The sequence below is a fragment of the Salmo salar genome, chromosome 08 (genome assembly GCF_965601325.2).
Source record: "Salmo salar chromosome 08, fSalSal1, whole genome shotgun sequence".
In the NCBI taxonomy this organism is placed as follows: Eukaryota; Metazoa; Chordata; class Actinopteri; order Salmoniformes; family Salmonidae; genus Salmo; species Salmo salar.
The window spans coordinates 13,372,643-13,387,183 of NC_138298.1; the positions used below are offsets into that span (position 1 = coordinate 13,372,643).

General features: G+C 45.5%; 1 protein-coding gene across 2 annotated transcripts in view; it reads left to right on the top strand.

The window, feature by feature from the left end:
• LOC106610017 (protein FAM193A) overlaps positions 1-14,541 on the top strand; it is a 43,535-nt gene that overhangs the window by 26,120 nt on the left and 2,874 nt on the right. The window contains exons 16-22 of one of the 2 annotated variants that reach the window (XM_082978385.1): positions 3,202-3,418; positions 4,242-4,526; positions 5,597-5,903; positions 10,189-10,375; positions 10,741-11,046; positions 11,393-12,266; positions 14,390-14,471. In XM_082978385.1, coding sequence (XP_082834511.1) covers positions 3,202-3,418; positions 4,242-4,526; positions 5,597-5,903; positions 10,189-10,375; positions 10,741-11,046; positions 11,393-12,266; positions 14,390-14,471 — 2,258 coding nt within the window. Of the gene's footprint in view, positions 1-3,201; positions 3,419-4,241; positions 4,572-5,596; positions 5,904-10,188; positions 10,376-10,740; positions 11,047-11,392; positions 12,267-14,389; positions 14,472-14,541 lie in introns of both variants that reach the window. The other variant, XM_082978384.1, reaches the window with a different exon arrangement.

A 14,541-nucleotide genomic window follows, 5' to 3' on the forward strand; every position in this document is an offset into this window, starting at 1 on the left:
TCAGACACCCGCCAACGTCGGGGCAACATAAACTCAGAATTACTATTAGAAAAATTGGATTACCTTTGCTGTTCTTCATCAGAATGCACTCCCAGGACTTCTACTTCAACAACAAATGTTGTTTTGGTTCCAAATAATCCATAGTTATATCCAAATACCTCAGTTTTGTTCGTGCGTTCAGGTCACTATCCGAAGGGTAACGCGCGAGCGCATTTCGTGACAAAAAAAAATCTAAGTATTCCATTACCGTACTTAGAAGCATGTCAAACGCTGTTTAAAATCAATTTTTATGCTATTTTTGTCATAAAATAGCGATAATCTTCCAACCGGACAATGTTGTATTCATTCAAAGATTGAAAGAAAAAAATGGCGATGTCTCGTGGACGCGCATCTCCAGTCTCACTGTCCCCAGGCAGACCACTTACAAACTCTGCTGCTGTACTTTGCCCAGAGACAGGAGACGCGTCATTCCGCTTTCTGAACGCTTTCGAGCGCCAATGGAAGCCTTAGAAAGTGTCACGTAACAGCACAGATGCTGTAATTTCGATAGAGAATGCAACAGAAGGACTACAAATTGTCAGACAGGCCACTTCCTGCATGGAATCTTCTCAGGTTTTTGCCTGACATATGAGTTCTGTTATACTCACAGACACCATTCAAACAGTTTTAGAAACTTTTGTGTTTTATATCCAAATCTACTAATTATATGCATATTCTTGTTTCTGGGCAGAGTAGTAACCAGTTTAAATCGGGTACGTTTTTTATCCGGCCGTGAAAATACTGCCCCCTAGCCCAGACAGGTTAACCACAAATCTAAGGTCAGATTATTACCCTACTTCCAATACTGACCTGGGGTGTCCGAGGGGGCTGGGTGAATGAAATCTGACCCTGTGTCAGTGGTTAGGGGCAGCTTATATTAACTCCTGAATGCTCAACTGATACAGGCTGTGCACCAATAGTCTTGAAAGGCTTCCTTTACTTGTGTCCCTTATTGATCTTACCACTGCTCTGTAAGGGTGTTGATAGGTGAAAACCATTTCAAAGGTCTTGAGGTAGAGGAGACAACGAATGGAAGTCATTTATGGGTATTGGGATACAGCCATAGTCACTTACAGATATGGCTAGCACAGTTATTGTATAATCAGTTATGGACAATGACCATGAACAAAAAAATGATAATCGTATTAGTACATTCATTTTAGGAGAATGGGGGAATGAACTATGTATAGTTTACCCAATAGCAGTTTTTCATTTTTACATGAATTGGGTAAAGTTGGTAATCATTTTACGAGAGGTCGGTCGGAGAAGCTGAATTTCCAAAAGTTCCAAGCAGTCAAAACTATTTGTTTTTGAGACAGTGGTGTCACCAAAGCTGTGTTATATTCATTAGGTATGTTGTAGCAAATTTTAAAAGATTTATTATAAGCTCAAAACATTTCAACAAAACGACAACTGAGTAACCGTGGTCATTTGCATGACAATTGTTACCAAAAATGCCATTGTCACAGCCCTAGTTAGACACTTTATTGGCTATACTTTGTCTAGAAAACTGATGGGGATTTACATTATTTAAGTTTAAGGATATGATTTGAGTGGTAACACCTCTCATCCTCTTAACTGGTAATTTTGGGTGTTTTCACCTTTGGAACTTTTCATTGATGGAGTTTGTTTTGCATGGCCCGGTGCCCCGGGTGGGTGGAGTTTTTGCATTTTAGAACATTCCATTGGTCCTTAAGTGAAATCTCCACCCAACCGGGGCACCGGACCATGCAAAACAAATTCGCCCATTGATGCATTCCCTTCAGGGGATTTACATCATCACAAGGAAGTGATTCAACTCTGTTATACCTTTTTTTTTTGGTTGGATGTTTCACTGTAATTGCATGGATATGCCACAAGGTCGCACTGTATCAAATGAGCTCTTAACTACTATGAGGGATTGCAGCTTGGTTATGCCAAGTGTTGCTGTAAAAAGCTGTCACTATTGAAAATATCCTGTGAGACTAAGGGTCCAAGCAAATACAGTTGGTTCTGTGTCCTTTATTGCATTTATTGGCATTACTTTGGCTGTTTTTTTCACAGACACAGAATTAATATGGGCTGAGGGTCCAAGCACCAAGGGCCAGTTTCCCGGACCCAGATTAAGCCTACTCCTGGACTAAAAAGCAAGATCAATGGAAAATGCTTTTTAGTCTAGGACTATCAATCACATTTATTTGGTTAGGGAAAAACTCTCTCGAAAGGCAGAACCCTAAAGAGGAGCTAGGCTGGAGTCATCAGGCACACAGGACAACAGATAAGACAGGATAATTACACCAGATAGTCTGTGCCAGGTTCAGTCTATCCTATCGCAGCATAGATACTGCACCCGTCCTAGGGACGGCATGGTGGACCACTAGTAAGCCAGTGACTCAGCCCGCGTAATATGGGTGGAGGCAGAGAATCCCAGTGAAGAGAGGGGAGCCAACCAAGCAGAAACGGCAAGAGCGATTCGTCACTCCAGTGTCTTGCCATTCACCTTTGCACCCCTGGGCCAGACTACACTCAATCATAGTAAATAAGAATTTGTTCTTAACTGACTTGCCAAGTTAAATAACAGTTCAATAAATAAAAAATTGGACCTACTGAAGAGATGAGTCTTTAGTAAAGACTTAAAGGTTGAGACCGAGTCTACGTCCTTACATGGATAGGCAGCATTCCATACAATGGAGCTCTATAGGAGAAAGCTCTACCTCCAGCTGTTTCCTTAGAAATTCTAGGGACAATAAGGAGGCCTGTGTCTTGCAACTGTAGCCTACGGTTGGAGCAGTAAAATCTTGAAATCAGCCCTAGCCTTAACAGGAAGCCAGTACTGGAGTAATATGATCAAATGTTTTGGTTCTATCCAAGATTCTAGCAGCCGTGTTTGGCACTAACTGAAGTTTATTTAGTGCTTTATCCGGGTAGCCGGGGAGTAGAGCATTGCAGTAGTCTAATCTAGAAGTGACAAAAGCATGGATTAGATTTTCTGCATAATTTTTGGACAAAAAGTTTTCGATTTTTTTACGAAGATGGAGAAAAGCTGCCCTTTAAAATATTCTTTATGTTCTTCTAAAGAGAGGTCAGGGTCCAGAGTAACGCTGAGGTCCTTCAGTTTTATGAGACAACTGTACAACCATCAAGATTGTCAGATCAAACGGAACTATTCTATCCTGTTCCTAGCCTCTCCCCCCTTCCCCCACATCGAGCCACACAGGGCCCAAGCAGCAGGCCTTCAGCCCCTCCCTACCGGACCACGTCTACCAGAACTGCTTTGGCGGCGGCGTTGGCGACTGGAACAGCTCGCTGCAGTGCCTCTCGCTCAAGTTCGAGAACATCTGCGACGCTGCCATGATGAAGAATTGGAACCCATCAGTGCTGCTGCAGGAGCCCCTGCCAGGTGAGAACATACCTCTTCATCTAGCCCACGGACGACCAACCTTCCTCCTGGAGAGCTGGAGGGTGAAATCGCCCCTTGGCTGGTACTGGGTCCGTTTAGTATTTTCTGCACTAATGGTTACAGTTAAGATTGGGGAGGGAAAGCTGATCCTAGATCTGTGAGGGAACTTGTCCACGGAGCTAGCTAATCTACTGCAGACTTTCACTACAAAACCTAATATAGCCCGCCTGATTCTACTAATCAGCTGCTCTCACAGAATAATTCATCTTAATTAGCTAAATCAGGTGTGGTACAATGGGGGTGGAGCAAAAGCCTGCATACCAAGTAGTTCTCCAAGAGAAGGATGATTCTGCCATCCCTGATGTAGGCTAAAGGAGGGGCACATTTTATTTCAGCTCCCAGCTCCATTGCCTTCAACTACATGCCTGATCTTGTAGTAAGAGTCCCATTCCACTCCCATTTCAGCCTCCTTCCCCCAGCTCCTCCTCCTTCTGACTTGGTCTCTGTAGTTACACAAGGATGGGTCCCGACAAGGTTAAGTGTTCATTCTACTATAGTAGAATTGTTCCACCCTTGTGCCATAGAATTCAATGTACACTTGAACTTTGTGTGCGGTTACAGCCATCCTTATTGTTTGTCCGACGTTCTTTCTCACCCATCTAAATCTTTAGACTTACACAGGATCTTACACATGCGGCGAACTCTTGTTTTTCAAATGTTTTTCGCCAGGCCATCCTTGTAAATAAGAATTTGTTCTTAAGTTACTTGCCTGGTTAAATAAAGGCGAAATAAATACAAATAAAATGTTTGTCTTCATCTCCAGGGGACATGCTTGGATCACCCCACCACCCCGGCGTGCCCCTCACCCCGCCCTCCTCCGGCTATGGGGACCATGCCCACACCGCCTCGGCCGAGTCCACCCCCCTTCACCTCCCCCCCCCCTCGCCGTCGGAGCAGCAACAGCCCCTGCCCAGGGAGAGGAAGAACACCGCCAAGAAGAAGTGTCTCTACAATTTCCAAGATGCCTTCCTGGAGGCCAACAAAGTGGTGATGGCCACCTCTGCCTCCACCGCCTCAGTCTCCTGCACGGCAACCACTGTCCAGTCAAGTAATAATCACATCCAAGTTTCATCTAAAAGACCCAACTCCTTAGGTAAAACTTAGGTAAAACTGAAGAGGAGGAGGAGCACAGCTTTGGGCTAGCCCAATGGCACACTGCTACGCTCCAATATCCATACTAACACACCACCACATGCATATGTTTGGTTAATTCTAAAGGCGTCAGCATGCATAACCGAACTAGTGTGCTCGCGTACTCCCTTAAAAGATCTTCGCTTGAAAAATTTGATAAAAGCAGCAGTAGTACTGTTTGTCCATTTTGAGACACTGTAGTCAGAATTAATCTAAGAACTCAAGAAATCAGTCCATTCATTTTGACGAGAAGATCCTAGTCGCGCAATTTTACATTTAACTAAGATGTTTGGTGCAGCATTTCTCAATTTAAAAAGTATGTCGTAAAAGGACAACAAAGTCTATTGAAGAATATCTACTGTTGACCAATCAGCAACGGAGGGGCGTAGACTTCGGCTACCGACTTCGTTTTGCCTCAACCCAAAAAAATTGTGCCCAAACAAACAATATCACAATGTCTTCATAATAAACTCTTCGGAACTTTTTCAGTTGGGATGCATGCAGAAGCTTTAAGAAGTATGCTAGTGTGGGTATTGGAGCAGAGCCATATCTGTATAGTCTAAAGTCGCTTCATCTCCATGTCTTCTTGATCTGTACATATGTGACAAAATTGGGGGGGTGCTTACGGTTAGCAGTCACTAGCCCCAAGGCTGCGTCTCAATGGCCTGAATTAGCTTCTTCTCATTGACATCTCCTTGATCTGTACTGATGTCACAGGAAAGCTGCCTGAGAAAGGGAAAGTGTTAAGTGTTTGCAGTATTGATTGTCATTTAACATGTTCCAAATACACAATAGACAAGCAGAGGTCAGAATATACCCGATGACCCAAAAACATGGGTGTGACTTAGTGTTGATAGATTTGTAAATGTATTTCCTCCATTGAGGCATTTGAGATGACTTCATGTAAATTGTCTCCGATCTTCACTGACCAACTGCTGAATGTGCATAATTTCGTATGCATTCGTTTTTTTCTTCTGTCTCTGCCAGGTGACGTATTTCACAATATAGGTAAAGAGGACCATAGGCAACAACCTGGCCCCATCGCCCCTAGGAACAGCCCCACGGGCCTGCCCTCCCTCCCTCCCCTCTCGTCTGGCCCAGCCCTGCCACCTGGCCCTGGCAGCACCGCCCAGCACCACTACCCCAGCATAGGCTCGCAGTCCTTCCTAACGACAGCCACCCCAGCCCCAGGCTTCATGGAGGCCCACCACCAGGGCTTGTGCCTGTCCCCAGCCGAGCCGCCTGCCGCTGCCCCAGCCGACGGGGCCATCAGCGCCCCGCCCAGCGTGTGCAGGTCATTCCCTTGTTTAAGTTTCCTTTTTATCACAAATCTAAGATCAGATTAACCTACTCCTGATACTAACATTGACCATTAGTGATGAGAAAATATCAAGGCTTGAGCGTACTGCAAGCTTTATTTTCAAAGCCTTTTACATTTTAATTCAGCTCGTGTCATGCTAATTTTGCTTTTTGCGACCTGCAGAAAACAACTTGGAAGACGATGACCAAAAAATGTATAATCCTCAAAAGTTTCAGCGAGAAAGCTACACTACTGTCAACAGAGCTCGTTGCTTATAATCGGAATTATTAGGTTACAAAATCTGGCGTTTTGGATATAATGATAGTGTAACGACCCTGGGTTTATAAGCGCGGATATCGACTCTGCCGCTCGAGCATGCTTTTGCGGCACAGTCGATAGCGCGCTGGACTTCGGGCTAGAAGGTCAAGGGTTCGAGACCTGCTCTCTGCTGTTTCATTACGTTGGTGTCAGAAGTGGGATTGGACCTTGCATCCACGACAGTGCGTGTACTTGGCTGGTGAGCGCGTTCCTATAAGACGTTGAGTCGCAGGCTAGCGCGAAGACGCGCTCTTTGAAAGGAGGGAATAGTGTAACGACGTTGGGTTTATAAGCGTGGATATCGACTCTGCCGCTCGAGCATGCTTTTGGGGCACAGTCGATAGCGCGCCGGACTTCGGGCTAGAAGGGTGAGGGTTTGAGACCTGAACCCTGCTGTTTCATTATAATATGTTAGAGAAAGAACCCACAGAACGATTCAGAACAGGAAGGATCATATTTGTCTTGGTAAACTGTAAAGAAGGCAAATGTCATCACCAAAGTGAGTTTTCACATACTCTGGGCAGAGTAGGTGGACACCCTAGCCTGTATCAGTGGTTAGGCATTGGCATGTCAGTCTTTTACAGTTTCGTTTAACCACCACAGCTCTGGGATTAGATTAACCTATTCCCGATACTAATATTGCCCATTTTTAATTAGTCTTATCCTGTATCAGTTGATAAAGCAAAACTTCTTCCTGCTACCGCTCCATGACTATATGAGAGCATTGAATTGTAACCACCCACTGATGCTTTGAGTGGGCTTCAACACAACTAGGTTGGAAGCCCATCGCTCCCTTCTATACTTCATAAAATGGATGAGCTACATGCCAACGTTAAGTTCCAATGGGCATACTGAGAGGCCAACCAGATCTGTCTTACTGAAACATGGTTAGATGACACGTCATTGACTCAGAACTGAGCTTTGCTGGATTCGGCGCACCATACAGGCATGACCTAGACATGGGAAAAGCACAGAGGTGGTACATTTCTATGGCAACGAGTCATTCAGAACTGACTAGCTCCGGGTCAGGCAAACTCCATTTACCTTGAATGAAGTGTCTGAGCTGTGGTTTGAGGACCAATGAAATCATAATCCTTCCCTCTCTGAAAGATTGTCATCATCCCCTTTAATTGAAGAAGATGACTGAGTAAATATTGTATTTATTATTATAATTATTTTGTTAACTATAGTAATGTTAGAATACCTAGCACATACATTTATTACTGACAAAATGCCTTTGAAACTTCACACACCTTTGTATCACTAGGCTAATACAATTATTTTAGGAGTGGGGAAAAAAGCTGCTGTTGCATTGATTAGCACACCAAAGACGACATTAAAGCTACGTAATAAAAGAGACAGCACTTCTAATGGCCTATTTCACACCATAGCCTGCTGAATTTGCAAGATAACTCGAATTTCATTTTGATTTGGGCACAAATAGAAATGTGGCACTGACTTGCCCATCGATTTTTAGATTTTTCAGCATTGTCTCAATCAAGAATTCAGTGTTCGACTCGCCACGTGCGACATGCACGCCCCACTACAAACCTCATAGAGTTAGCGACAGGCATACGAGCAATATCCACTGTCGTAGTACGAATGAAGTCTCAGCTGGAGTGTGAAGCTAACTGACGTTGGCTAGCTTTATAAAAGCCTGAGTAGATCTAGCTTGCATTGTAGTATATTGTACCACTCCGGAATCGCACTGCTCATCAGATGTGGCGCTACTATCCCTCTCCTTCAGACCAAAATCACCGGCCTCCCCGATTTTAGTAAAACTGTGTGATTTCAACAGCTGTACTCTCAAAATGACTCTTCCTTATCAGCAATATGTTACATGTGCAACAAGGGGTAGTAAAACACCAGTCTATTCATTAGGCTCCTCTAAGCACTGCGGCTCATAATGCAGTACACCTCATTCCAGTCTACCGAACTAAACTACAGAGAGGGGGAATGGTCTATAAATCAGTCAAACAGTGGAATGAAACATCCAGGGCAGTGCTGCGAGACTGCTTTGACAGTACAGATTTGGACTGTTCTCAGAAAATGTCACGCTGGATGAGACTTTAGAGGCTTTGTCTGATTATATACATTTTTGTGAGGAAACACTGGTGTCTTCAACAAGTGTTTTCATATAATATGCCCTGCATTACAAAGGAACTGAAAACGACATTAAATTAGAAAATAAATAGCATTTTCCTCTGGTAATAGGGATGTAATCAAAGCGTATTCAGCTGCAGCTGAACAGACCAATAAAATAGGCAAAAAGGGTTATAAAGAGAAGGGTGAAGGACTATTCCAGGATGGAAAGATGAGAGGTACTTGGAAGGGCCTAAAACCTCAATGTCCAATCAGCTCAATGTCCAATCAAAGAACATTGCATTGAGTTTTCCAAGAGTCTGAACACTTTTTATTCTAGGTTTGATAGTCTGGACTTCAGTACTGAGGAGGATGAGCTGTTGTGTGAATTTGTATCTTTAGCACAAGGGAAGCTGATTTGGTTATAGAGGAAGCATACGTTGATAGGGTGTTAAATCTAATGTCAGTAAACAAAGCCACTGCCCCAGATAACATCAGCAACTGAATTCCTGCCACAAGGAATTGTCAGGTGTGTTCTGTGAGCTGTTCAATCGCTCACTGAGGGAGCATACAGCACCAGCCCTGTGGAAATCATCCATCGTACTTCCGGTGCCCAAGAAGATCCGCTCTGCTGTCCTCAGCGATTACCACCTTGTTACATTAACGCCTGTCATAATGAAAAGTGGACAATGTTCTTGTGTTCCTACTGTACTACACCTTGCTAAGTCCTATGCCTGGATGGTGTTTGTGGCCTTTTCCAGTGCTCAGAAACTTTTGAATATGAAGTCCAAAACTAATTCTGTGGATTTTATATTTTTTGTCAAATAGACCACCATTGGTGAGCTTCAACTGTGAGTGCAGCATAGGGCTCAATCATCTGTCCTGGTTACACTATACGGATGACTGTAGGAGCACCTGCCCTGAGAGAACATACAGTACATAAAATACTCAGATGACACTGCCAATCTTGGCACTTCTGATGACCTGATTCAGTCTACAGTGGACAAGTTTGACCTCTGGTGCTGAAATCCAAAGACCTAATCATAGACTTTAGGAAGCGGCCGTCGAGCTGATTGCTCCAAGTCAATCACCATCAGTACAATAGTAAACAACAAGCTGAACTTAGGAGCCAACTTTGGGCCAGTGTTATCTAAATACCAATCCAGACTGTACTTCCTTCGTAAACTTAGAAGGCCTGATGTAAATCTGTTTGTCCTTTTACAGATTGTTTTATTGAGGTTGTCTTAACATTTAGTCTAGTTGCCTGGTTTGGCTCCCTCACATGGGCAAGTCAGAATACCCTAGAGAGAGTTGTGCAGGTCAGTGGTAAGATTGTAGGGAGAAGGTAAAAGGCTCTCCTATATTTACAAAGAGCAGCGCACACATAAGAAGGGTAAAGAAATCATTTTGGATCTTACACATCCACTGGACAACCAATATGCAGTACTGCCATCAGGGAACAGGCTCAGGTCTTTTACTTCTTAAAACCAAGAGCGCTACTAACAGTTTTGTATCGGTATCAGTACGGCTTTTAAGTGAAAAATGTATTTGTGACTTACAGTATGTTTTACATGTATAGCACAGCTCTTTAATGAAGTAGATATTTGTGTCCCACATTTATCTTGCGTATACCTTGTAAGCATTTGTATCAGTCATGTGTGAATGTTGCTGGTTATATGTTTACTATAGATCTTTGTCTTATCCGACTTGTCACAACTGAAGTTCCTTCTGGAAAAATAAATGCATTCAATTGGAAGCGCTTTATTTGACAGTACAGAAAGTTCAGATATTTATTGGGTGAAATTCACCTACCGGGGCTTCAACTACTACATATTGGCATGACATTGACATTTTGACCTTGGCGTTTGACCCCTTCTAGTGACCCTGAGTGTGAGGGCCACCGATGCGAGGGAAACGGGGCGTACGACCACCAGGGCTACGACGGAGAGGAGAGCCAGGACGAGGACAGCTGCTCGGAGCACAGCTCCTCCACCTCCACCTCCACCAACCAGAAGGAAGGGAAGTACTGCGACTGCTGCTACTGCGAGTTCTTTGGCCACGGCGGGGTGAGGCACGCACGCACGCGCATATACTCATGTACTAATATGAGTATATTACTATGTATCAACTTGCAGAAAAGTCAGAAACAGAATTCTGTAATAGTGTTTAGTGATATAGACTGACATTATGTAGAATACAATATCTAAATCTTTACTAGAATGGCCTGTTGGACACTGACTAACCAGCAGCTGAACGGGCCTAGTCTAGAGAGCTGGCACTTTCAATAGAACTTTTGATTAGGTCCCCGACACATTTTATATTGTATGGGGGTAACTCACCCCAGATAGTATTGAGGGCTCTGATATTCAACACACAATTCAACTCGATCTACTAGAATAATCTAACCCTATTTCCTTGTTTCCTCCCCTAGCCCCCGGCGGCGCCCACCAGCCGCAACTACGCGGAAATGCGCGAGAAGCTGCGCCTACGTCTGACCAAGCGGAAGGAGGAGCAGCCCAAGAGGGAGGAGCAGCCAGCCGTGGTGGAGCGTGACAGCGCCGCCGACGGGGTGGAGGACCCCCGGCGGGTGGAGGACCCCCGGCGGGTGGAGGACCCCCGGCGGGTGGAGGACCACCGGCTGGTGGAGGACCTGCTGCAGTTTATCAACAGCGCCAGCGACAACAGGCCCGCCTCCAGCTCCAAGGCCGCCAAGCGGGCCCGCCACAAACAGAAGAAGGTAGTGATTTAAAGAGTTTTACAACATTTTGAAGGTGTTTCAAGTGTTACCCCTTTTTGTTTAGACGACAGTGTTGTCATTAAAGTGCACTTTAAAGTAATAGTTCACCCCAGGCATTTTGATCTCAAAAGTGGTCTATAGTTGCGCTGATAATCCACACATATGATATGTTTTAGTATTTGATTTTGGGCTGAACTAACCCTTCAAGGTTTAATTTTAACATTGGTGCAAAGGAATTAGTTGAAAAGGGGAGTTGGTTCAAACCATTGTTTTTTTTTGTTGTTACTAAATGAAGCAAAGGACCAACTGGATATGAACTGTGTCTGTCTGTCTGTGTGTGTCTCAGATGGAGGAGAAGGTGCGTCTGGAGGCGGAGGTCCGCAAGCAGCAGGAGCGGCGGCGTCGGGAGGAGGAGGAGGCCCTCCAACGGGAACTCCTCCGGCTGCAAGAGTTACAGCACCTCCGCGCCGCCAAGAAGAAAAAGAAGGCCAAGGAGCTCGCCACCCCGCTCCCTGCCCCCGTACCTCAGAACAACCCCCAGCCCCTCAAACAGACGGCCCAGAACGTCCTGGAGAACCTCCGCAACGGCAAGAGCCAGCTCCTGCACAGCCTCATGCGCCTCCCTGGCCACAAGGATCCTCGAGTGGAGCACCGACCCCAGCCCCGGCCCCAGCCTCCCCCCTCACAGCACAGCCCAAAGAGCAGCAGGGAGAAAGCCCCTACTCCGGCCCTTTTCACCCAAAATGCCCCCAACTCCCCAGCCCCCTTCCTTCTCAACGGCTCCTCTGCTGCACGCCAACCGACAGAGGCCAATGGCAAAGCCAAGCCAAAACAGCAGCAGCCAATCGGGCAATCCGCCAGCGAGACAACGATGGTCAAGAAAACACCAGAGGCGACCACCACCAACGGTACACCACAACAACCACCAGACGTCAAAGTGACCCGACCCAGGCCTCCCGCAGAAGATCCAGTCGCCCCTCTGGCACCGGGACCCAGGAAGGAGGAGAGGAGCAACGGGAAAAGGCAGCACCATCAGCAGTCGGCGAGCCAGGCGAAAGAGGAGAGGAGCGGACCCTTGATGGAGCCCTCCCCACCCCCTGCCTCGCAGACGGAGCAGCCCCAGATGAACGGCAAACCCCTCAGTTCAGAATCCCCCCAGCCCAAGGCCAAGTCCAAGAAGAACAAGAAAAAGAAGGCTGACAAGATGAACAACTCAATAGGTCAGCATGCTATGCTCTGCTAGGTTATTTCTTTATTTATTTCACCTTTATTTAACCAGGTAGGCAAGTTGAGAACAAGTTCTCATTTACAATTGCGACCTGGCCAAGATAAAGCAAGCAGTTTGACACATACAACAACACAGAGTTATACATGGAGTAAAACAAACATACAGTCAATAATATAGTAGAAAAATAAGTCTATATATGAGGTGAGATAAGGGAGGTAAAGGCAAAGAAGGCCATGGTGGCGAAGTAAATACAATATATCAAGTAAAACACTGGAATGGTAGATTTGCAGTGGAAAAAAGTGCAAAGTAGAAATCGAAATAATGGGGTGCAAAGGAGCTAAATAAATAAATACAGTAGGGGAAGGGGTAGTTGTTTGGGCTAAATTATAGATGGGCTATGTACAGGTGCAGTAATCTGTGAGCTGCTCTGACAGCTGGTGCTTAAAGCTTGTGAGGGAGGTAAGTGTTTCCAGTTTTAGAGATTTTTGTAGTTCATTCCAATCATTGGCAGCAGAGAACTGGAAGGAGAGGCAGCCGAAAGAGGAATTGGCTTTGGGGGGTGACCAGAGAGAGAGACCTGCTGGAGCGCGTGCTACAGGTGGGTGCTGCTATGGTGACCAGCGAGCTGAGATAAGGGGGAACTTTACCTAGCAGGGTCTTGTAGATGACCTGGAGCCAGTGGGTTTGGCGACGAGTATGAAGCGAGGGCCAGCCAACGAGAGCGTACAGGTCGCAGTGGTGGGTAGTATATGGAGCTTTGATGACAGACTGCATCCAATTTATTGAGTAGGGTATTGGAGGCTATTTTGTAAATGACATCGCCGAAGTCGAGGATTGGTAGGATGGTCAATTTTATGAGGGTATGTTTGGCAGCATGAGTGAAAGATGCTTTGTGGTGAAATAGGAAGCCAATTCTAGATTTAACTTTGGATTGGAGATGTTTGATGTGTGTCTGGAAGGAGAGTTTATAGTCTAACCAGACACCTAGGTATTTGTAGTTGTCCACATATTCTAAGGCAGAACCATCCAGAGTAGTGATGCTGGACGGGCGGGCAGGTGCAGGCCACGATCGGTTGAAGAGCATGCATTTAGTTTTACTTGTATTTAAGAGCAGTTGGAGGCCACGGAAGGAGAGTTGTATGGCACTGAAGCTCGTCTGGAGGGTTGTTAACACGGTGTCCAAAGAAGGGCCAGAAGTATACAGAACGGTGTCGTCTGCGTAGAGGTGGATCAAAGACTCACCAGCAGCAAGAGCGACATCATTGATTTATACAGAGAAAAGAGTCGGCCCAAGAATTGAACCCTGTGGCATCCCCATAGAGACTGCCAGAGGCCTGGACAACAGGCCCTCCGATTTGACACTGAACTCTATCGGAGAAGTAGTTGGTGAACCAGGCGAGGCAATCATTTGAGAAACCAAGGCTATTGAGTCTGCCGATGAGGATGTGGTGATTGACAGAGTCGAAAGCATTGGCCAGGTCAATGAATACGGCAGCACAGTATTGTTTCTTATCAATGGCGGTTAAGATATCGTTTTGGACCTTGAGCGTGGCTGAGGTGCACCCATGACTAGCTCTGAAACCAGATTGCATAGCGGAGAAGGTGCGGTGGGATTCGAAATGGTCGGTAATCTGTTTGTTGACTTGGCTTTTTAATACTTTAGAAAGGCAGGGTAGGATAGATATAGGTCTGTAGCAGTTTGGGTCAAGAGTGTGTGTCCCCTTTGAAGAGGGGGATGACCGCAGCTGCTTTCCAATCTTTGGGAATCTCAGATGACACGAGAGGTTGAACAGGCTAGTAATAGGGGTTGCGACAATTTGGGCTGATAATTTTAGAAAGAAAGGGTCCAGATTGTCTAGCCCAGCTGATTTGTAGGGGTCCAGATTTTGCAGCTCTTTCAGAATATCAGCTGACTGGATTTGGGAGAAGGAGAAATGGGGAAGGCTTGGGCGAGTTGCTGTGGAGTTGCTGTGCAGTTTTATTTATCCCTGTAGGATGGTTAGTTTCAGGGCTGCAGAAGTGCAACATCCAGTCATATTGAGACGGGGACAATGTGAAACATACATTTACAATTGTTAACTTGGCATTTTGTGACCGAGTGTTCTCTTATTGCAGATGACGTTTTCCTGCCCAAAGACATTGATCTGGACAGTACTGACATGGACGAGACTGAGAGGGAGGTGGAGTATTTCAAAAGGTACGGGCCTAATTCTATTCACTCAAATGACTCTTGCTTTGCATTGACTCCATAAAGCTTTGTTTAAAGA